The sequence below is a fragment of the Megachile rotundata genome, chromosome 9, assembly GCF_050947335.1.
Source record: "Megachile rotundata isolate GNS110a chromosome 9, iyMegRotu1, whole genome shotgun sequence".
Lineage (NCBI taxonomy): Eukaryota > Metazoa > Arthropoda > Insecta > Hymenoptera > Megachilidae > Megachile > Megachile rotundata.
Window position 1 is genome coordinate 15892813 of NC_134991.1, and position 22165 is coordinate 15914977.

Here is a 22165-nt window from a genome sequence, read left to right on the forward strand (position 1 = left end):
TGGAAAACAATTTCCCGCATGGTTAACTATTTTGGAATATCGGATGTAAGAATAACGTGTTTACGATAACAATCTTCAATTCCACGAGTTATGAAAGCATGCGAAGTTTGCTGTGAACTTATCAATTTTTAACTATTGTGTTCGAAACGAAAGAAAACAGTAACTTTCTATGAAAAATACATCGTTCTGTTGTTAGAAAAGTTAAATAATTTATTTCCTTACATCGAGTCTACAAAATGATTCGACCAGCGGATTCTTAAAATTATGACAGTAAAATAATTATACAAAAAATTATTCGCATACTAATTATATTAATAATAGCGCTACTAATAAAATTAACAACAATGTTATCGTTTTCTAAGGAAAGATCACTATGTTTATATCACAAAAAATTGCCATGCTAACACACGAGTCGCCTAATCTCGAATACAACAAATGACTATAAGGTACAGTAATACGAAAATTATACGTATTTCTATCTAATCCCTGTGAAAATACTCTCTCAGAAAAATAGAATATCCAATAGACAAATGAAAGATGTTTTACTCTCATTTGTTCCAAATGTTATTTAAAGGTTGACTATATTATCAGTCTGTGATGTCAGATAAATATTATATACATATACATACAATTTTTTATGCCTAGCATAACTCGGTAGAAATCATTTAAATTAATTTCTCTTATCGTTAAATACTTTTTACGTGATCACAGTACATACACCTGAATTATTAAAAAGTACATTATTATTATCAAAGAGTATTTCACCTATAGAAGTGTAATATAAATTAATAGATTATTTTGCACTTAAGGTGTGTACAAATACATCATAAATTACTAAGACAAATTTATATATTTCTTGAACTGGTAAATGATCATTATTTTATGGAAACAGACTATCTCCATAAGAATAAACGCGTCTAAACAGCGATATCTGTTGAGTGATTACACAGATTGTACTAAGTCAATCGTAAAAGAACATCCAAATACTTTTTTAAACAGAAGAAACATCCGTAACTTCTATCCTGGATATCGGTTTCGCAGGTTCTACGATTATGAAATCTTCCACTTTTCCAGTGGGTTCACCGATACACAACTGTTGTAGGTTAGTCATTATCGAATCGACTTGTATCGGCTGTTCTGGTAAACTATTCTTTTCCCTAAGTTTATTGAAATGAAGATAGCAAATACCCCGATAACCTAACCAAGTTATTTCGTTTGGTTTAACGCCGCGTTCTAACAGAGCATTTTTCAAGTCACGTATTCTCGCACTGGACGAGATATTTGACAATTTCAGGGAAAACGCAACTTGTGATTTAGATTTCAGTCTCAAGTTTCTACGACGTTGCGTGTTTTTGTCGCTGTTCACGATGTTTTCCTAAAACATGACCAAACATAATCAGGTACTTTTCTTTCATTCAAAGGGTACTTACGTAATTTTAATACACATACCTCGATTCCGTTGGTGAACGAATTATCGTTCTCTGATTTAATATTATGCGAACGTTTTTTAGGGGAACGTCCCTTCATCGTAAATTTCTCTCCTTCTCCGCTAACATCATTTTCACCAGAAACATTTTTTCCTGGTTTGGAACGTTTGTTATTTCTTGAAGAATTTGGCCGATGTCTATACAGTCTCTGTGTTTCTGTGTCAGAGTCCTCCTCCTTTAAAACTACTATTTTACCATCTCTAGAAACAATGAATAAACCAATACATATTCATGTATACTCATATAGTATCAACTGAATGTTCCAGTGCATACTTCTCATCCATCTCTTTAAGCTGCTGCAATACCTGCATAGATTTGATTCTTCTCTCACTCAGCATGGACCATATAATACCACTAGGTTTTTTCAACTTTGGATTTACTATTATTGTCTGAGTAGGTGTAACAATTATGTCAACAGGTACATCATATTCTTTAAATAATTGGGGTGGAAGCATATCAAATACTTGGCAATCATGCACTGTTGTAATAACTATAGTATCCTGTGTAATTGCACCCATTCTTGTCATTATAGCATATTCCAAATCAGCAAAACCTTTACCTTTACCCAGTCTGTATCCATCACGGCTAACACATACAGATCCCAATATGACTAAATCAACCTGAAATAAAATCTCAAATAAGTGAATATTAATAGAAATAGAAGTTTTGTACATCTAGTAATATGTACTTTTATTTTTGACTCTACACCGAGTGGTTTACCAGCTTCCATTAAACCATGAATTTTTGATAAAGTTCTTAGTTCATTTTTTGTGGCTCCAGCAACTGGTGTAACATGATGAAATAATCCAGATCTTAATCTAGGAATTGGCACCAATATTTCTTTATTAGCTTCTAATGCTAAGAATCTAACAGGTTCTTGAGGTTTGTCTGGGTTGATTTTTATAACTCTTGCTCTCTTAAATTCTTCTAATTCTGCTACGCGTAATGCCGCTTCAGAAGCACCTTTGAAATTTGGTATCCGATCATACACAACAACAGGAAAGTTTACTAAATTATTCTTCATCAAATAGTCCCATGTTTTTTGCCGAAAACTGTGCTTGGTTACCTCCTCAGCTAAAAGATATGGTTAAAATTAATATTTTTTTCATATACAAAATGTCTAAGTTTATATTTATATAGTTCGTTATTAACGACTTATTAAAATTTAATATGTGATTAGTTTCAAAGTAATATGACAACAAATGTTTGACTGCAAACGTTTATTAATGTTTATAACATTCGGAGTATTACTCACGTAATTGTTCTTCAGCCATTTTGATTAAGTGGTTTAATTTTAATCGAACCGTATTAACTATAAATTACAATAAACTCAGGAAGAACTGATTCTGAAAATTTTATATTATAAAAATAGATTACATGATTTATTTCCAGTCTTTTTTGCACTTGTTTCTATACCTGCGCAAATCCATGTCGGTAAACTTGTCATAATGAAATCCACTAGAAGTTTGAATATGTATTTATGAAATCATAATTTTCTTCGTAAATATACGGATTTTTATTTATGCATATGAAATAATGGAGGGATTAGGTTATTATATTTGTCATTGTTGGATTAGACTAAAGAAGAATTTAAATCTTAGAGATTTAAACTCAGCTGACGTATCCGCATATAGAAGGCGCAAAAATTTGAACAGCTGAATATACTTATTAGATAATTTATACTTTCACAAGTGAAACATTAAAATAAAAACACCCAGTCCTTGAAACCAGAGAAGTTATTTGATATCACTGGTGAAATTGGTAATCTTTTGTTTTTTTAGCGACAAAACATTATGACATGTATAACGAAATACACCGAAAAAACACGAAGCAAAACGATTATGATTACAGGATCGTATCTATATGCCATATAATATTTTTATATTACTTATATAAATATATTTAAGACCAACATAATTAATAAATAGTAAAATATACAAATTGATTTAGTTTATACTCTTGTACACAATATAATCAGGGAAAACGTAATTTCTTTTTAACAAAATTAGATTGACATAAGTGGCCCCTTTATTTGCGATATGATACGTTACTGATATACATACAAACGTAAGAGTGAGATCGACACCTAAGGTCGTGAAAATGGCTTTACTAGCGAGAAACATCTACAAAGTGTTTTCACAGGTAATACATATTCAGTTAAATCAAACAATTTCTAATTTTATAAAACTTGTACAACTTTTCAAATCCTCCCATCTTAAAATATTGTCAAATCATACAGAATTATTCAGTTACTAAAAAGGAGATATCAACCATTATTACAAGGGCATTGAATAACATACAGAATCTTTTCTTGAAATTTTTTGAGCAACCAGAAATTTTGCCAAAATAAAATTGAATTAGTAGAATGGATTAAATAATCACGTTATTCAATCATCATGTTCATATCTTACTATAAATATAACTTTTTAATTTGGTTAAAGTAAATTAGATTTATATACAATATAACTTTACTTTTATATATTCAATTATATTTAATACTTAGATTTATAAATTTGATAAAATACAGTTCAAACATTTTTATTTACAGACTGCTCAAAAGGGAGCTGTTAGATCTCTACATGTTGGAGCTGTGCGTTTACAAGAATCTGTACGTATAAAATTTTCTTCAAAAAATTACTGTTACAAATTATAAACAGCTTTTTCTTTCAGATAGTTGAACAGGAAGGAAAAGTAAAATGTACCCTCATACCAGGAGATGGTGTAGGGCCAGAGTTAGTAGTTGCAGTACAAAATGTTTTCAAAGCTGCAAATGTACCAGTTGAATTTGAACCTTTCTTCCTCTCTGAAGTAAATCCAACTTTGAGTGCACCTCTTGAGCAGGTATCCAATAGTATTGCAAGGAATCAAGTATGCTTAAAGGTATTGTATATCCATTAATCACATTAAACTATTTGTATTTAATAGTACCAAATATGTAGTTTTAAATGTTAACTATTCAATAATAGGGTATTCTAGCAACACCAGATCATTCCCACACTGGAGAACTTCAAACATTGAACATGAAATTACGTAAAAGTCTAGATTTATACTCAAACGTTGTTCATGTAAAATCATTGCCAGGTGTTAAATGCCGTCATAAAAATGTGGATTGCATTATCATCAGAGAACAAACAGAAGGAGAGTATTCTGCTTTAGAGCATGAATCAGTGAAAGGTGTAGTAGAATGTTTAAAGATAGTAACAGCTGCTAAGAGTCAGAGGATTGCAAAGTTTGCATTTGATTATGCGGTAAAGCACAACCGCAAGAAAGTTACTTGTGTTCACAAAGCCAACATTATGAAACTTGGTGATGGTCTCTTTTTAAAATCATGTCATGAAATTGCAAAATTGTATCCTAGGTAATTGCAGATATTTATCTAAGTTCCCTAGCAAGTACTAATAGATGATATTAACATAATATTTTATGAACTTATTTCAGGATCACATTTGAAACAATGATTGTAGACAACTGTACTATGCAAATGGTATCTAATCCACACCAATTTGATGTGATGGTATTACCAAATTTGTATGGTAATATTCTGGACAATCTTGCATCTGGATTAGTTGGTGGTGCAGGTGTAGTTGCAGGTGCTAGCTACAGCCCTGAATGTGTTGTTTTTGAACCGGTAACAATAATTAACATATTATTATAAACCTTTAACTTCGTTTAAAAATAATGTAAAATATAATAATTTTATGTATGATGCAGGGTGCAAGACACACATATTCAGAGGCTGTTGGTAAAAATGTAGCAAATCCCACTGCTATGCTTCTGTGTGCTGTAAAACTTCTGCGTCATGTAAACTTAAAACGTTATGCTGAGCAAATCAAAGATGCGCTAAATAGTGTTTTAAATGATGGAAAAGTATTAACAAAAGATTTAGGTGGACAGAGTTCTACAACAGAGTTCACTACTGCTGTGATAAATCATCTTCGTTAATGTTTGTATGATCTCTGTTAATATTAAAAAACTTATGTAACATAGGATGATATAGAAAAGGAGTACTGTGTTCATTTCACGTTGTAAGAAATCTTAAAGATGAGCATGTTAAATAGCATAATATTATCTCATCACAAACTATACCCAACTTGCTTTAAATCTGAACTATAACAACGAAATTTTATTTAAAAAAATTACATTCTGTGAGTAGAAATATTTATGGTTTTCATGTAACACGGTATTTCTAATTAAAAAGTGTAATAACACTTTGTCAATTGTACAATATTAGCAAAATACTCGAACTGTTAATAAATTATATATAGTCTTATATGTATTTTTTATCCTTTACAACATAACCTCGTTATATATTTAATTACAATATCTTGCAATTTATAAAATATGTATATTTACGAAGTAATAAAAATACATGTGTATATAAAAAAAATTTAGTTACTCTCATCTTTTATTCTATAACAATTTAGTATTAATATTTATGAATATTTAAGTGTTATATAGATTCACAAGTCTAACATAAATGTTATATATGTATATAAATTTCAATAAACAATTAATATAAAAATGTAACATTTAAAATTTTTGTTTTGAACTTACATGAATCTGTCAATTAGCATTAAAATGGCATTCCATCTTTAGGTACCAGCATAACCGTATAATTGAACTGCTAAAACATACGTGTCTCGATGGACACCGGGGACCATGCACTAGATCTTATTCGTCAAGACATCGTAAAAAATCATCTTCAAATTACAGCTTTAATACAAGTAAGTATTATTTAAAACAACATTTTTTATACTAACCATAACATAACCTTAATTACTGTATGATACTTAATAAATTATTATAGTATTATTAGATACGATAATTGAAAGGTACTACTTATAGAATTAGTCAATTTGTATTTGTGATTTAATTAAGAATCATAATTAAATTTTTATATCAGCAACAAATAAATGTACAGTAGACTCTGTAGAGGTTAAGTTAACCAAATAATTATCTCTTTATTTAAATGTCGTTGTTAAATAATCTATAATTTTCAGGATATTCAACAATGTACTGGTCCATTAGAATTACTCAACGAACTGAATGCAGAAGGCAGAGCAAAAATAGCAGCATTAAAATCATTGATAGATAAAATAACATCAGCCGCAGAGAAAGAACTGTCAAAAAAAAGAAAAGCAGAATTATTAACAGAAATAGATACTTATAAACAGCAACTTAATACTTCTTTAGCTGCATTTCGTAAGGCCAATGTTGTTAGTGTCTGTGTAATAGACAAACTTGCTAAAGAAGAACTACTTTCATTGCCTGAAGAACAACAGGCTGCTCTACGTAGAAGACGTGATAGGCAAAGTATAGCAAATACATCAAGTCAAGTATCCGATAAACTTTTAAGTATAGCTAGGCATTTAGCAGAAACCACTCAAAGAAGTGCAGATACATTAGATACGTTAAGTATGTGTTTAAAATTTAACAGAACTTCCTACATAGCATTATCTAACTTTCTGTGCTCTATAAAATTAATTTTTTCTTTCAGTAACATCATCTGATAAAGTTACCAGTACCAAAGATGAATTAGAACATCAGCAACAAGTTATAGTTCAATCTGGAAAACTTTTAGGCAAATATGGTAGAAGAGAAGTCACTGATAAAGCATTAGTAGCATTAGCTTTTGCATTTTTCCTTGCATGTGTCTTTTATATTTTACAAAAAAGACTGTTCTAAAAGTACAAAAATTGTATGATTATTCTTTCATGCAAAGAGAAACATTTTCTGGAGCGGTGATGGGCAGATCAATTGAGCACTGTGCCTCTAGCATTGAATTGAGAATCAGAAATTACTCATCATAATTTGAAGACACAGTTCAGATATTGATCTCTTTATTTATAATGATATTTGTTATTTAATTTTAAACCCAAAAGCTGTTTTATAAATACAATTTTTATTATGAAAATAAAAAGAATTGAAAATTATTTATTTTATAAGAAAAAGTCATTTTTTATTTGGTTAGCTTTGCCATTTACCGCCAGATGGTGCAAGCATACGATTTTCAATGCGCGTTTTGATACCAAATTTAAAAACTATAATGAATATGAGATCTAAAATGAAACTTGTACAATATTAGGGTGTATAATTATCAATTAGTACACGCACAATAATATAATAATTTATAACATCGATTACATATTAATTGTAAATACATTACACACACTTACAACTATCTCATCTAGAGTGATTAATACTGTAAATACATTTTTCCATTGTTATCCTTTAAAAAATAATTAAACAATTTTTCGATCACCAAAATTGATTAAATAGTACCAGTTGACTTTTGATTACAGAATCCTGAAACACAAATGTACTATAAGTAAAGATCTTCATCGCAACGTTACAAAATCACTTCCATTAAATAGTTTCTATTTCACGTAAACTAGGTCGAAAGCATAGTCGCGAAAATGAATATTACATAATATTATATAATTGTACATTTTTGCAGCTGTTCATAAATTCTTCTTGGGATATGACACCGTCTTTATCTAGATCCATCTTTTTAAAAATCTTGTCCACGTGTCTGTCTGCCATCCGCTGAACGCTCTGTCCGTTATGTAGCATCTCGTAAATCGCCGACACTATGACCAACATTTCTTTTCTTGTGATATAACCGTCCCCGTTCAAGTCGTAAAGCCTAATGAGAAATAAAGAGTAGAAAGTAACAATATAATTGCGCGACCGGTAGCAAAATCTGATCACCTGAAGATCCAGGAGAGCTTCTGATCCGTATCGCCGATGATGATCAAAGATATTTCAGTGAGAAGATCACCGAAACTAACGATACCATCTTTGTCTCTGTCGAAAGTATTAAAAACGATCTGCGTGTACTTCGCTGGGTCGCCCAATGGGAATAATTTCGCGTAAACTGGTTTCAAATCGTTCGTGGTTACGGCTCCTCTAGGACAATGTTGCTTAAAAGCACGATAGAGCTTTCGTATTTCGTCCTTCGTGAATCCTGTTCGACACGTTAAAGAGGAGAGCCGTTCCGGAAATAGGTATTTCGGTTGCTTCTCGTCCTCTTGAATGTTCTCTACGAAAACGCAGTGAGCTTGAACACTCGTCGGAGTTTCTAAAAGTATTGAAAATAGTCTGATACGATAATTTTTCAATTCCGTTTTAGAGGTATATTTTTTGCGTCGAACCAAGGGGTAGGGGTGAGAGCAAAACTCGTGAGAAGCTAGTGGGAACATTTTTGCAAGTTCAGTGTATTGTGCAAATATCTGCACAAAATGCTCTCGATAATTTCTCGCGTAAACTTTACTTTCAGATACTCGTATCGTGAAAAGGTACACGAGCAACTTAGGTTTCTCTAAGGGAAAAAGCAAGAGGAGGAACCTTTCATCATTTGACCTAAAAGGAATCTAGGGAGGAGCGTAGAATCTTCTAAGAATATACGCAAATAAGAAGAGTGGTAGGACGTTCCTTAGAACTAAAAGAAACCCGAGTTGCCCAAGACTGTACATACCCATCGTGGGTTACTGGTCCAGGAAACATCAAACAAATAATTGCATACATTTTAAAGAACTGTAATTTATTATCGACATACCGGTTATCTTTTGAATGCTCCTCTTCATTTTTTTAAAACTCTGTTGCATTCTTGAAGAGAGACTCACTCGACTTTGAACGTTTGAATTACCCTTGTTATGAATATTGAAGCTATTGGACATTATATCTGGCAAAATTTGAATCGTTAAAAATGTTTACGACATAAATATAAAAAGTGGTATCTGTTCATTTTAAAACGAAAGAAAGACGGTTACGTTACTTGGACTCCATTCCTGCTTCAATACCCGTGCAAGTGGTAACGGAATAATATGGAGAAGTCACGGAAACTAAAATATAGAATGTAGAGGCTTTCTCAATCAGAAGTGAAACAGAACTGACGCATGTGGTGCAGCTGACTTCTACGAGCAGTTTCAAGGAAGCTGCTGTTCAAAATATTTAGACAACTTAGCGTGATGGTTGTTGAAAATCTGAAGGATAAATTTCGTTCGAACGCATTTTAACAAAACATTCAGTTAGTTTGGATTGTTTTAACTAAAAAGATAGTCGACCTTCAAATAACATTCTCTTCGCATTTTTACCTATAAAACTGCAGTCGAAAAAAATGTCTAAAGACAAAGAACATGTACAATCGCCTGACGCATCCTATTCTTCGACTGGATATCTTATTATAGAAACTACTTCTTACTCATTTGTTTTTCATATGCGTTTCCTTTGGGAATACTAATAGACACATATTAAAACGCAATTTACTCCTCTTACATCCACGTAGTACTCGATTTTTCAAGAGAACTTTTTTCTCAGTGGCTAAATTATTTATCGGTTCATAACTTTATTAATAGTGCGACCCACACCGCTAAATGGCGTTTGAAAATTTGAAAAGATTGCTAAGAAAGGAAGTAACGCAAGTAAACAGAAATGAAGTAAAAAGTAACGTATACGCCGTTCATCAAAAGGCCTATATAAAAGCAACAGACATAATTATATCTGGTTCACCATGACCTCAATATTCTTATCGTTTGATTACAGTACTCTCGTTAAAAATATTGCAATCACGAAAGTTTGACTAGACTAGCCGATAAACGAAAACCATTTGAGGATCGCGAACCCCTTCGCGCAAAACAGCGAAGCTGACTTTCTCTGCCAAATGCTATTAATAGTTCGACAGTCTAGAAATGTGCTATTACGGTAATAGGAAATAGTAACAGCTAGTCATAGCAAACCTTTAATGAAAACGATTACCTGCTTCGCAGAATATCGACAGCAAATTTGAAGGATAATTGGTGGCTCATCCGAGGCAAACAGCATACTGCAACATCGAATATGTTCATTACCAATAATTAAACTCATGTTTGATATACATATACACGCTTACATAAATTTTAATCAAAGTGGGCCAAGATTAAATTCATGGTAAACAGTAATCAAAAGGTCAACCTTGACACGAAATTATTTTAAATTAGAGCGAAGATTCGTTAGACTCTGACCAAGTTAGTTGCTAGTTGAGTTTTGTGTTGATTGGAACCTTGAACTTTCAATTTTGAGACCTTGAGAATTTTTGAGTCTTCAGTTTGGAATGCATTGTGAACAAGTGGATCGCGAAAAATTAGCATTTTCGAAAGTGAGTCTTGTAAGTCCTAAATTAGAGTAATTTGTAGTCAATTTTGTCATTAAGCATTTTACAATTCGCCGCTCTAGTTCTTCACTGTCTGCGAACTGAGAAAACTAAGATTAATGCAAGAAAGAAAATAGTGAAATAATCAAAGTGGACATTATTTAAGCAGAATTTTTATCGTATCATATTCTTTATAAGAATGAGACCTTTGAAAAATAAAAACAGTTAAGTATAGTAATTATTCCTTGAATAATTACGCTTAATTTATACGAGGAAGCATTTTCTACTAAACCGGTAGTATGTATAAAAGCAAATACTGCGCGTTGATACATAAATATAATTATATCCTTTACCGTGTGTTTTCTGCTGGGAGAATTTCAACGCACATAGAATATAAACAAGATGCGTATGCGTTTCGCATATAAAGCTCGTATCTTTTGATCTTCATCGAACAATAAGTAAATAAGGGCCTTCCCCAACTTTAATTTGATACTTAATTAGCTATTCATGCAAGCGAATCATGATCAATCAAAATAATTCTTGATCTCATACAAAAAGGATATTGTCATAGCTATTCACTTTTACACTTAAGGATTTATTTGTTCAAACAAAGGAATCATTCTTTAACCCGAGAGAAATCATGCAAAATGAACCGCTTTAATCGAGAAGTTAACAATAATGAACGGGAAGTTCCGAGTTCACACTGTTAAGAATCTAATAAATAATTGGAGGTAGATATATACGTGTTTACATGTTATACCAATGTATTTTTTCTGAATGGCAAGTCTGTGTTGGTATATAAAACAGGCGGTAAGCATCCAGCATCTCTCCATTGCGAGAATGTACTTGGTGCCGTGAGTAACAGCTCAAAATGTTAGTTTCGTGAAAAAAAGAGTACCATGCCGGATGTCCGTATAAAAAACGATCGGTACCAGTTCACGTGATTGTTAAAAGAAAGGTAACTTAAAGGAAGAAGTCTCATTGACCGGTGTGTTCAGACAGTGTGAAGTTCGAAAGTAAAAATACACACGTATGTCGCGACAATCTACTAATTAGTAGACTAACTTTATTTACCATTTCTCCTATTGTTCTCCAGCTGTCATACTCTTTTACATCTTTTTAGCTTGTTCGTCAGTCTGTAAAGGTGAAACGTTCAAAACAGTGCATTCAAGATGAGAATTTGGCTCCTGTTATTGTTGCTGGTTGCTGCAGCGTCTGGAGCACCGTGGGTGGATATTCTTTTTGGACAACCTGATTATAATTATCGCGTTCCCAAGAATCAGTTCAGACGGCGACAAGGAAAGGCAGGAAAAGAACGATGGAAGGAGATTTGTCGGACATCGAATCCTGATCCTTTCGCGTTTCCAGGCCGTGCACCTTACCCTTCTGTGCCCGTGTGTCCTTGGTGATCGAACGCGTTCAATAATTGGACTGTAAAGTTGCGTTAAAAATATGAATTTATTGTAACAATATCAGGGAATACGAAGATATCCGCTGGTTATGAGTATTTCAGTCGGTATACAAGTTTTACTATTACACTAATGACATAAAAGTATATCTGTCGATATAAATGATGTATCAAGGATTAAATTTGTTGATGATACATTGTTTTGTACAGTGATTGTATTATGTTCGCACAATTACTCGTTGCTATTTACTCTATTTAAAATTGTCGTTAATTTTTTTTAAATATATTACAGTCAGCAAGCTCTTTCTTCGTTTCTTTTTCTTCTTTTTCTTTTCTTTTCTTAGGTAGAAAAATAAATCATTTATATTACACAAAAATCGCTGTATTAAAGTAACTTAGGTTTTAAGTTCCGTTCAAGAAATGCAATGCGTCATCGGTATCATGACTATCGATGATTTTAAATATCGTATCTACCTATGTATATATATTACACGTTATATACAAATAAAAATCACAGAATTACTGTAGCACGTGAGGTTCATTCATAAAAAAATCTCGATGTCCGATCAAAATTCTTTCTCCGCCAGAATAAATCTGTGACGCGTTAGAAAAATTTGTACACCGTGCGTAACTTTGGAACATCACACGATAAGAAAAGAGAACAATCATTTCCAAACTTGTATCAATCCGTCCGTACTGCCAGTAAGGATACATGTGTTCGACATAGCTACGGCGGATATCGTGTCGTGATGTCCAGACGGCGGAGTTTCCGGTCCCTGACCGCCCTCTTCAGAATTTCTTGTTCTAACGCTGCTACTTCCGGACGATGAAACGGGACCACCTCCAGCTAGAACCTCTTGTACCACGTTTGTTCCATCTATCAAACGTTGCCTAATTTTTGAAAAAGAAGGTCATATTAAATTTAATTTTTAACGTGAGTGTATGTCATATCAAGTCTTTAGATCCCTAGATCCTTATATTCCTTGGTATATGTCACAAATACTAACTCGTATGCTAATGAACTTGGAGGAGTAACGTCATTAGCGGCAGGCAGTGCGACGTAGGATTCATTAGGTGTATTTAAATCCCAAAAACGTAATCTCATATCGGTACCACCAGCCAACAGGAAGCCTGAGCGATCGATGCACCCCGAATATATGGCGCATACGCTGTGGCCACCTTGCGAATGACTAAGTGGAGGTGCACTCGACGCCCAAAGAACCATTTGTCGGAAATCAGTTTCAAGATTCCACATTGAAATTTCATTGTTACCTTGCACAGCCGAAATTATCCATGAATGTTCTGTTGGGTGTGTTATCACCTTTCTGACTCTGGCACCTAAGATCAAAAAAGGTTTTGCATAATTCCAAGAATAATTTAAAATATTTTATTTTATCAGCGTACCCGTAGGATGTTTAATACTGGTTATTGGCAACTGAAATCTTAAGTCCCAGCATGTATGTACTCCTGAACTGGTACCAAGAGTCAGCCATTGCTGATAATTGTTCACGCAGAATGAAGTAATGACTCCATGTTTTAGATCGTTTTCTAAACGCCACGTTGTACCAGGACATCTCAAATCCCAGCCCACTAACGATCCGTATAATGAAGCATACACGAGAACCGATTGTGAACCAGAGTCTAAGTACTGCAGGTCCACAGCACATCCTTCTTCCTGCATGGGTTTATTTAAAGTTATATTGAATTATTAAAAATATCAAACATGAAGATAGTCGTTAAACACCATAACAGTTATAGTCACCTGAAGGTCTAATTGTCTGGTACCAATAACACTCATTTTACTAGAACTTGATTCAATTCGTAGAACAAATACTGTGCCTGATTGACTAGCAGAACTTGCTAATGATTGTCCCTGATCACACACAGCTAAGCCAACTAAAGGGCCTCCTCTATGCATATAGGTTTGTCTGATGGAATTAAGATAGACTGTACAGTATTCGTTTAATAAAAAATTTCATATTATGAACATTTTTTAAATGACTTACCTAGAACGATTAGCAATATTCCGTCCTTCCATTTTACTAGCGTCCCATATTTTGATACATCCATCTGCAGAGCTGCTAGCAAATAAACTAGTATCTGGTATAGAAACTAGCCTATTTACAGCAGCTCTGTGCTCATGAAGATGTGCGACCGGTACTCCTCTAGGACTCCAACCGCTTGGTAACAGTCTCGAACCTTTTTTAAGCATAACAACATAGTTTGTAATAAATATTCATGCCATATCTAAGGAATATGGTAATTATCAATTACCAGCTTGCCATGCAATGTTGTCAGCCCAATGCTGTGCTCTTAACGCAGCAGCGTGTTGCTCTTGCTTCCTATACGTTAGCTGTCTTACTTCCAGTCTGCAAGGTGCACACCTGTCTGAAAAATTATACAAAACTGCGTTTCGTAATAGGTTTAAATGAAAGCCGAAGCGCTATTTCAAGACACATACATTGAATATATGAACGTTCAGGAAGAGAATGATCATTTATACTGTTCATGTCAGATAAACTATGTTGTGGCGATAAATGTATATCTCCTCCATGTAAACTTTGGCTGGGACTTCCACTACTTCCAGTCATATCTGACATTTTAACGGTATGCTATAGTGTACGAAAACAATTTTTCTTATTATTCAGTAAAATTCAACTACCGAATATAAGTCTAATTGTTGTTAAATTACTTGAACATTATCTTGAGCTGCAAACATAGTACGCCACTCTTGGTTCATTGTTGCATATGTACCAACACTATCCGATGTTCTGCGATCTAATCGCTTAAATGGCGGAAGACCTAGATCAGCTTTTGTATCAGGATACAATATTACTATGTGATGTCGTATTCTATCTTTCATAGAACTTAATTCTAACTTTCCATCTACTGATTTGGCCGTATTTTGTTTCGCGTCCACCGAATTACGATATTTATTAATTTTCATTAAGTGTGGTTTCATTACTAGTAAATGGTCTTCGACGGTTTCAGTCATTGATTCTGAACTTAAACGTCTAAATAACTAAAAATAAAAATATCATTTCATTATTTGACTTTGTTTTTGAAGAAAATCACATGATACATTCACAAAGAAACTTGTAACTTACATTTCGTAAAGAAGTACTCATTTCACTGTATTGCGGTACAATTCCTGTCGCTGCTTTAGCTCGCGCTGTTTGTCTCTGTTCAAGAATTTGAAACAATTCTTCTATATCATTATGTTTGACGACGGAATCATAAACGATTCTTGGTATAGGAGATACCAAAGCTTCCAACAACAAAATTTCCTTCTCTATTTGGATCAGTGAATGTTTTAAGTACGGTTGAATCATTGATTGAACTTTGCATTGGACATCTACCAAATTAAGTGTTCTTGCTGCCGCAGATATAAAACCAACAGTTGCATGTCTTATCCACAAGTTTGGATGCACCTATATAAAATTTTATATTCAAATTAACCGTTGCTGAGAGTTAGCACTACTTGTTATCATTAAAATGTAACTTACTAGAAAAACCATAGTTTCATATAAAAGTTGATAAAGCGCAGATTTGTGTAAAAGTCCTAATTCTGTAAGAGTTGCCATTGCATTAATAGCCTTTGTTGTTACAAATTCCTCAGGATCTGCTAATCCTTGCTGAAGAAGAGGCATAAGTATGGGACTACTATGCCAACCAACATAGGCTGCTACACCAACAATGCACTCAAAAAAAGAGCCCCTTAATTCTTTGTCTTCTTTATCGTTTAAAAAAGTAATGACGTGACTGAGTAGAATATCGTTAGCTTTTTGTTTCCCGAAAAATACACATAATTTATTTATTCCACTTTCCATTAACGTTTGTTTTACCAAATTTTGAGGATCTGTTAATAACATTGACACGGATTGTTGCACCTAGTAATACTAAAGTTTAGTATACAATATAAGTACATATTTTATGAAATTATTTAATTAATTACCATTTCGTGCAGAGTTTGTAGTTCACTATCGTAACTTGGTTTTGGACCTTCTTTATTACCTAAATTAGATAAATGAGCATTTTCCAAGTAACGTAATGCAATATGTGCCAGATGCGCAATATTTTCCGCATAAGCAGCCCTAACAATCACTGCTTCATCTTGCGTGATATGTGCTAAACCAGGTAGAATATACTCTGGAAAGATGTTCACATCTGAAGGTGGAATTGATTTTACAAGGTGTAAGCACTTCGTCAACGTGTGTATGGCTGACACCCGTACTCGTGGAGCAGGATCATGGACTAAATGAAACTACGAAGAAATTTCATGCTGATATGATTAACGTTATACGCGAATCGTTTGCTACAATACTTACAATATAAGGCAAAATTCGATCTAATATCGTTTCATCTGATGTGTTCTCAGCGAGTTCAAGTAATATTTCTAAACTTTGCAGTTTAGATTGAGAGTGATGTAAACCTCGTATACATGAAGTAACAAGCTGAGTTATAATAACTAGTCCTTCAAGTGGCTCTGGAGATAAATTTTGTTTTTCACCTTCTATTCCAACTTTCTTTTTTAATTGATTATTCGTTTGACTATCAGATTTGGTATCCTGTGGTGGAACTGTTTTTAAATCGATTTGATTTAGATCGCTTTTATCGAAACTCTGATCACTGTCGCCTTCGACAATGGTATTCTCTTCGCTATGACCAGAATCGTCTTTAATAGACTCTACATTATTTTCACATTGACTTTTTGATACTTCTATGGTTTTCGTATCACTTTTCATTTTCTCATCTTCTTCTTTCAAAATGTTAATTATATTACCAATATCTTTTTTAAGTCTATTTATTTTTTCATCGGGTGATAAAATTGGAGCAGCAGAAAAAATAAGCATGTACGATTGTAGAAATGAATAAAAATATTCTGGAAATACTGTTCCACGAGCTTGAGCTAAGTAAATTTCAGCACTTTTCCTATTTGCTGGATTCCTTTCTAGCATAGATGCAAGCAATTCACGTATTCCAGGATCTTCTATTGTATCCAAATGCTTGCTTACCGAATATTCATTGTTTCTATATGCTTAATACATCATAATAAAATAATTTTTAAATGTTTGCTTAGTAATATCTCACATATGATTTATACATAATCATTATATATATACATATTACACGCACCTAATAGTTGAGAAAAATCAAATGGTGGATGTCCTTCGTTATATAATTCTGTTAAAGCACAGCCTGCTGAAAAAATATCCATCATTGGATGCAAATCACCTGTCTTTAGCTCTTGCTCTGATAATAATAACGTATTGCTTAATTCTGAAGATAATGTTTTCACAAATCTTTCAGGAGCTATGTAACATGTTCTGAAATATTTGAACAAACTACAGTATAACATAATAACAGTATTATAGTGTAATACAGTACTGTAATTAATAGAAAACTTATCATATACCTTCTTCTAGAAGTGTCAAAAAAGTATGAAAAATCAGCAGGATTATCTTCGGGCAAATAAGTTGGCTTAAAACTTGCAAAGTCAGTAAGTAAAATCCAATTCCAACTGGTTATCATAATGTTTTCTAATTTGATGTCACCATGGCAGACTCCAAACTACAGTCAAATGAGAAGTGATATTTTAATTTCTTTTTTGTGAAACTGTATCAATGGAGTCTATTGAATGTTCTTTCAGAACTACAGGACTGTAGATATTTTCAGTTTGATGCTGTGGAAGGCATTTTAACATGTTCTTTTAACAGCTAAAGATTAGATTTCAAAATATGAACAATGAAAATTCTATAACATAACATATTTACACATGAAACAATTCCCAAATATGATATTTTTAAATAATTAATGGACAATGGATTTCATTCTGAAATCCTTTGAATATCAGCTCACCTTATGAGCTTGATGCAAAGCATATAAAACTTGAAACGTAATCCATTTCTTCTCTATACTTGTCAAAAATGGCCTAGTACTAATTCTGTCATACAAAGAATACTTTACGTATTCTCTCATTATAGACCCTGATTTTTCTGTAAGCTAATATAAATACATAATTTTTAATTACATAGAAGTATATAATGTATCATATAATACACGTATGAAACAAAAATACTTACAATCATTCTTTGAAATGGTAGGCAATTTACAGCAGATGCTAATTTAGATCTAATTTCTTCGAGCTTGTCTTTATAAGCAGATAGTGGAAGCGTTGGATCATGAATAGCAAATACCTTAACAACTATAAGACCCTCTTGGCTTCTGGCTCGGGCCACTTTAAAAAATCTAGTACTTCCTAAGCTGCAGATATATAAGGAATAATAATTAAGTACAGAAAAATATAAATATTATGAGTTCTCAGTATTACAAATACTGTTTCATACAATGTATTTTTTTACACTCAATAACTTCGAAAAGCAGGGTATAATATACTTTTCGTAGAAAACATGCCAATATTCAGATTTACATTTAATATGTTGAGCAAAACTTTGACAGAGTATAGGTTGGTATAGAAAATAAGATTTCACTTTCGCAATATTGAACCGAATTACTTACTTTACATCGAATAATAAGTCACTATGATCTGTCAAATAATGTTCTACTGGAAATATTTGACTAGGCGCAATACCGACTAATTGATTTCCCATTTTGTAAATGAATATTTAGTTAAAATTGATGTATTTGCAAGCAGCATCCATTTTGTGCCAACTTCATATGATACTGTATAATGCAATGTAGCCACATGTAAACTTTGTTGCAAAAATTTCCTAGGTGTGACAACTTTATTATTTCAAGTTACTTTACATAAAAAATTGTCATCATAAATCTAATTACTCTTAGCACTTCTGTCATGTTTAATAAATTGAAATAATAATGATTCTGTTTTTTAAGTTGCAGATACTTTTAAATCGAGAAAGTAGTTATTTTCTTGATAATATTGGTATAAATTTTAAAATGCAATTTCAATTGCTGCTATATTCGCAAATAAAATATCTGTATTACCAGCCGTTACCGACTGAGTTTCTGCTCGACTTGTAGTACCGTTTCCAGTTGATATAGTAGGATGCGATATGTAAGGGATCATTGGGTACTTGAAATAACAAAAACCATGGGTGTGACAAATGTGGTCCCAACAATATTTTTCTTTTTAATATCTTTATTTAAAAAACCCTTTTACAAATATCGAAATTTACATGCATAAAAGATGTTTTGAAATATTATTTAGATTCGCAGTTCCATTTTTAAAATTAGAATGACTTTACTCTTCGTGTTATATCAGCTTATACGATATCGCAGTTAATATATCACAGGTTTAACATCTATTTACTGTCTGGTGCCTGTTATCTGCTTTATAGATCATTCGTAGCAGTGAAATCATTAATTACATACGATTTCGCAACCTATTAGACAATCCTGGATATATTAATGTACATAAGGAAAACTATGGGGGAAAGGACACTTAAAAACACTAGAGCATTCATTAAAGTATTTTAAATAATACATACTGTTTATTATAACATACAAATTTATAATTCGCTTAATCTATACTTTACTTTTCACTTACCCGATTGAAAATTCTTTATACTTCCATAAGTCGTTGAATTTAGCGGCATCCACAAAGAGAGCAACCCCATGACAGTGTCTCTTATCGCCATACTGTCGATGGATAGCTCTCTTCATAGCGCACGCCTCTTTTACTCCTCTTGTTCGTTCCCTAATTTTGACACAAATTATCTCGAGGACTAACCACTTTAAATAAAATAGGCTAATTAAACAAACTGTGTCGTAATAACTGTACTATCTATGAGAAACTAGGGATTCATTCAAACATACTCTCACGCATGCGCATTACTGATAATAAATTATCGAGCCTGCGCAGTACTGACTGTAAATTATCGAACATGCGCATTACTGACTATAAAAAATGTGTACCAATGATTGTAAATTGTTAACCTTTAGAATACGAACTTATTTTTAAAATGTAAATAGTGAAGTGAGGTTGCTATACTTCTGCACTAAATATTTATTAAAATAGTTTTTAATGTATACCTTATTATTTTAATATCATATATTATACTCTATATTAAAATTGACATTTATTTTTACGAAAAAAAATTTTACAGGATCCTAAATTCTTGACTATACTCTAAAGGTCAAGCTTGTATTGCGAAATGAGAAATGTGGATATACTGAAATAATAAAATAATATCAATTATATTTTAATTGAACATGAGGCGAATCCGTGTCTTACGCACGTCGCATTATAATAGACGAGGATATAAAATTATCCCGCAACGGATAATTTTGTCAAGGTACTTGTAGTTCAGAACAAAGTAAATCAGTCATTCAAAAGAAAATAGTGAATGGTAGAAATTGTCGCTGAACCGCAGTACAGCATAAGTATAGCAACTCTGCCTCGTTATCGGGAAGGTGTGAGCAACCTCTTCCTCTTTAGCGCTACCACCTGATTGCGCGGTAAACATAACCTCAGTATTTTAGCTCGTGCCGTGAGTCGTTAACACTTCCTTTATTCCTGTGTCCCGATATGCACTCGTTTAAACCTTTGAACCTGAAAATATACATGTTTTTCGCAGATCATGATTTACGAGATATTTAAAAGATTAAGATACAACGCTGACAATAAATTTCAATAAGCAATTAATAAAGGAAGATGAACTCTGAGTTCATCGATATATTATATCAGATCGAAGATAAACTTGAAGAAAATTCGTTTCTCTGATAACTGTTATCTGATACCATTAATCGGTACAAGAACCGTAACAACTCTTATGATTTTTCGATCGTGACGAACAAATCAAAAAATGTTCTCGAAAAACACAGAACAAATATTAAAATACACTTTCAATGTGAACAGTTAGATGGTAAATCACCATTTTGCTTGTTTGCAGCTGTACGCTAGTTATAATTAACGGACAGTAACTAATTCCCAAATAAACTGAGAAGCGCAAATCCTGAATTTTTTCCAACTGTATAGATTCGCGTTTGATTTATTCGAAAGTTGGAACTTAAACATTTACTTGCTTTTTCTTTCTTTTCTCGTCGCGTAATTCGATTGCAAAAAGTCATTATTGTAACATTTATTATCTTATCGACAAGTACCTACGTCAAAATGAATCTAACGCGTAGGCGATAATTAAAAACTTATCTTCGATTGCATACGAATTGTTTAAAAATCACAAAAGACCATCATAAATTATGTTTGCGTAATATCGTAACAAAATTTATATGCATTTCCCGTTATTTCTTTATGAAGTATTATGCAACGAAGTTCTTTACGATGACTTGAGCAATTACGAAAAAAAATATATCACGCTTTTTATACTCCTCTACCTGAAGAATCAATAGAAACATTCGTTTGTTAAACCTGACTACAAATATCGAATATCTTTGAGAGAAGCTAATGATTACGCGTTATCAGTAGACGATACGATAAAGCGATAACGAGTTGGCTTGTACAGGTATTATCGAAAATCCTCCGGTAATAGTAGTATTTTTCTTCTTAATTTTCGAGTAACAATACGCACAACGTAATCTATAAAACATCAATTTCCAGAAATTTTATCAAGGACCTTGATATTTCTCTTATGTCATCGTAAAATTTACGAACAATTGTTGCTATATTCGAAGCTATTTGTACAATTTCAATGATTTTCGCGTTAACTTCTTAATTACGAAAAGCACGGCTTCATTAACATGCCAGCAGATAAAATATGTTCCGCACACTTTCTTTCGAAAAGTCGAGGATATTAGCAAACACGCGAGAATTAAATTGTACGAATGATCGTTGCAAATCAACCGAAAGAGATTAAAATAAAAAAGTAGGTAAACGTACGTTTCTGTTACGGTTATCGCGTAATAATTCCGTTATCAACGTCAACGTATTTCTTGACACGCTCGCTAATTAATGCTAAAACAATCAAACATCCACCGAGGTCCTTTTACTCGGATATGCGTTCTATTTCGATGTTATTTACAACCAAATTCTTGTTATCACGATGAAGAAGCAAAATTTTGTCAGATAATCGGATCTCGTAACAAACATTGTTTGCATTCACTATCATGAACTTTGAAATAAGGCGGCGTTTCAATATTTTTAATAAAAGAACATAAATTAGTGCAACTTATCTCTACAAGAGTCAACATTCACATATTTTT

General features: G+C 32.7%; 5 protein-coding genes across 8 annotated transcripts; 2 read left to right on the forward strand and 3 right to left on the reverse strand.

Annotated features, from left to right (window-relative positions):
* Nucleotides 1-184: 184 nt before the first annotated feature.
* lost (methenyltetrahydrofolate synthase domain-containing protein lost) lies at nt 185-6181 on the reverse strand. 3 transcript variants are annotated; one of them, XM_076535265.1, is made up of 6 exons: nt 6042-6181; nt 2743-2833; nt 2176-2561; nt 1761-2107; nt 1450-1687; nt 185-1375 (listed from the first exon to the last, which is right to left on the reverse strand). In XM_076535265.1, exons 2-6 carry the CDS (start codon nt 2759-2761, stop codon nt 992-994), a joined length of 1374 nt encoding a protein of 457 aa, XP_076391380.1. In that variant the 5' UTR covers nt 2762-2833; nt 6042-6181; the 3' UTR covers nt 185-991. The 3 variants fall into 3 exon arrangements, with proteins under 3 accessions (XP_076391380.1, XP_012141664.1, XP_003703807.1); XM_012286274.2 differs by lacking the exon at nt 6042-6181 and adding an exon at nt 2904-3261; XM_003703759.3 differs by lacking the exon at nt 6042-6181 and having other exon boundaries at nt 2743-3261.
* Nucleotides 3482-5757, forward strand: Idh3b (isocitrate dehydrogenase [NAD] subunit beta, mitochondrial). Its single transcript, XM_003703822.3, has 6 exons — nt 3482-3629; nt 4036-4095; nt 4158-4367; nt 4454-4845; nt 4926-5115; nt 5199-5757. The coding sequence occupies exons 1-6, from the start codon at nt 3588-3590 to the stop codon at nt 5427-5429; spliced, it is 1125 nt and encodes a 374-aa protein (XP_003703870.1). The 5' UTR covers nt 3482-3587; the 3' UTR covers nt 5430-5757.
* Sec20 (vesicle transport protein Sec20) lies at nt 6071-7420 on the forward strand. The gene is made up of 3 exons (XM_003703821.3): nt 6071-6211; nt 6488-6902; nt 6985-7420. Exons 1-3 carry the CDS (start codon nt 6131-6133, stop codon nt 7170-7172), a joined length of 684 nt encoding a protein of 227 aa, XP_003703869.1. The 5' UTR covers nt 6071-6130; the 3' UTR covers nt 7173-7420.
* Nucleotides 7421-7602: 182 nt separating this feature from the next.
* Nucleotides 7603-9166, reverse strand: LOC100883030 (neuronal calcium sensor 1-like). 2 transcript variants are annotated; one of them, XM_012286271.2, is made up of 4 exons: nt 9046-9166; nt 8199-8529; nt 7935-8133; nt 7603-7793 (listed from the first exon to the last, which is right to left on the reverse strand). In XM_012286271.2, the coding sequence occupies exons 1-4, from the start codon at nt 9164-9166 to the stop codon at nt 7746-7748; spliced, it is 699 nt and encodes a 232-aa protein (XP_012141661.1). In that variant the 3' UTR covers nt 7603-7745. The 2 variants fall into 2 exon arrangements, with proteins under 2 accessions (XP_012141661.1, XP_012141659.1); XM_012286269.2 differs by having other exon boundaries at nt 8199-8568.
* Nucleotides 9167-12056: 2890 nt separating this feature from the next.
* Nucleotides 12057-18712, reverse strand: Vps15 (vacuolar protein sorting 15). The gene is made up of 17 exons (XM_003703820.3): nt 18545-18712; nt 18109-18289; nt 17885-18028; nt 17442-17596; nt 17162-17352; nt 16354-17063; nt 15981-16289; nt 15532-15915; nt 15133-15456; nt 14718-15047; nt 14487-14637; nt 14300-14413; nt 14032-14224; nt 13788-13953; nt 13430-13700; nt 13033-13363; nt 12057-12916 (listed from the first exon to the last, which is right to left on the reverse strand). Exons 1-17 carry the CDS (start codon nt 18634-18636, stop codon nt 12691-12693), a joined length of 4272 nt encoding a protein of 1423 aa, XP_003703868.1. The 5' UTR covers nt 18637-18712; the 3' UTR covers nt 12057-12690.
* Between the last annotated feature and the right edge of the window lie 3453 nt (nt 18713-22165).

What these genes read in the sequence shown, in the direction of transcription:
- lost (XM_076535265.1), bottom strand. An exon ending in GTGTAGAGTCAAAAATAAAA is followed by an intron (nt 2,108 to 2,175) that starts GTACATATTACT and finishes ATTTTATTTCAG; the next exon opens with GTTGATTTAGTCATATTGGG. An exon ending in CTTAAAGAGATGGATGAGAA is followed by an intron (nt 1,688 to 1,760) that starts GTATGCACTGGA and finishes CATTGTTTCTAG; the next exon opens with AGATGGTAAAATAGTAGTTT.
- Idh3b (XM_003703822.3), top strand. Translation starts at nt 3,588, where the DNA reads ATGGCTTTACTAGCGAGAAACATCTACAAAGTGTTTTCACAG. An exon ending in TCTACAAAGTGTTTTCACAG is followed by an intron (nt 3,630 to 4,035) that starts GTAATACATATT and finishes TTTTATTTACAG; the next exon opens with ACTGCTCAAAAGGGAGCTGT. An exon ending in ATTGCAAAATTGTATCCTAG is followed by an intron (nt 4,846 to 4,925) that starts GTAATTGCAGAT and finishes AACTTATTTCAG; the next exon opens with GATCACATTTGAAACAATGA.
- Sec20 (XM_003703821.3), top strand. Translation starts at nt 6,131, where the DNA reads ATGGACACCGGGGACCATGCACTAGATCTTATTCGTCAAGACATCGTA. An exon ending in AAATTACAGCTTTAATACAA is followed by an intron (nt 6,212 to 6,487) that starts GTAAGTATTATT and finishes TATAATTTTCAG; the next exon opens with GATATTCAACAATGTACTGG. An exon ending in AGATACATTAGATACGTTAA is followed by an intron (nt 6,903 to 6,984) that starts GTATGTGTTTAA and finishes TTTTTCTTTCAG; the next exon opens with TAACATCATCTGATAAAGTT.
- LOC100883030 (XM_012286269.2), bottom strand. Translation starts at nt 9,166, where the DNA reads ATGTCCAATAGCTTCAATATTCATAACAAGGGTAATTCAAACGTTCAA. An exon ending in GAGCATTCAAAAGATAACCG is followed by an intron (nt 8,569 to 9,045) that starts GTATGTCGATAA and finishes CAATACTTTTAG; the next exon opens with AAACTCCGACGAGTGTTCAA. An exon ending in TTATGAACAGCTGCAAAAAT is followed by an intron (nt 7,794 to 7,934) that starts GTACAATTATAT and finishes TTTGTGTTTCAG; the next exon opens with GATTCTGTAATCAAAAGTCA.
- Vps15 (XM_003703820.3), bottom strand. Translation starts at nt 18,636, where the DNA reads ATGGGAAATCAATTAGTCGGTATTGCGCCTAGTCAAATATTTCCAGTA. An exon ending in TGAGTACTTCTTTACGAAAT is followed by an intron (nt 15,048 to 15,132) that starts GTAAGTTACAAG and finishes TTTTATTTTTAG; the next exon opens with TTATTTAGACGTTTAAGTTC. An exon ending in CAGCTCAAGATAATGTTCAA is followed by an intron (nt 14,638 to 14,717) that starts GTAATTTAACAA and finishes CGTACACTATAG; the next exon opens with CATACCGTTAAAATGTCAGA.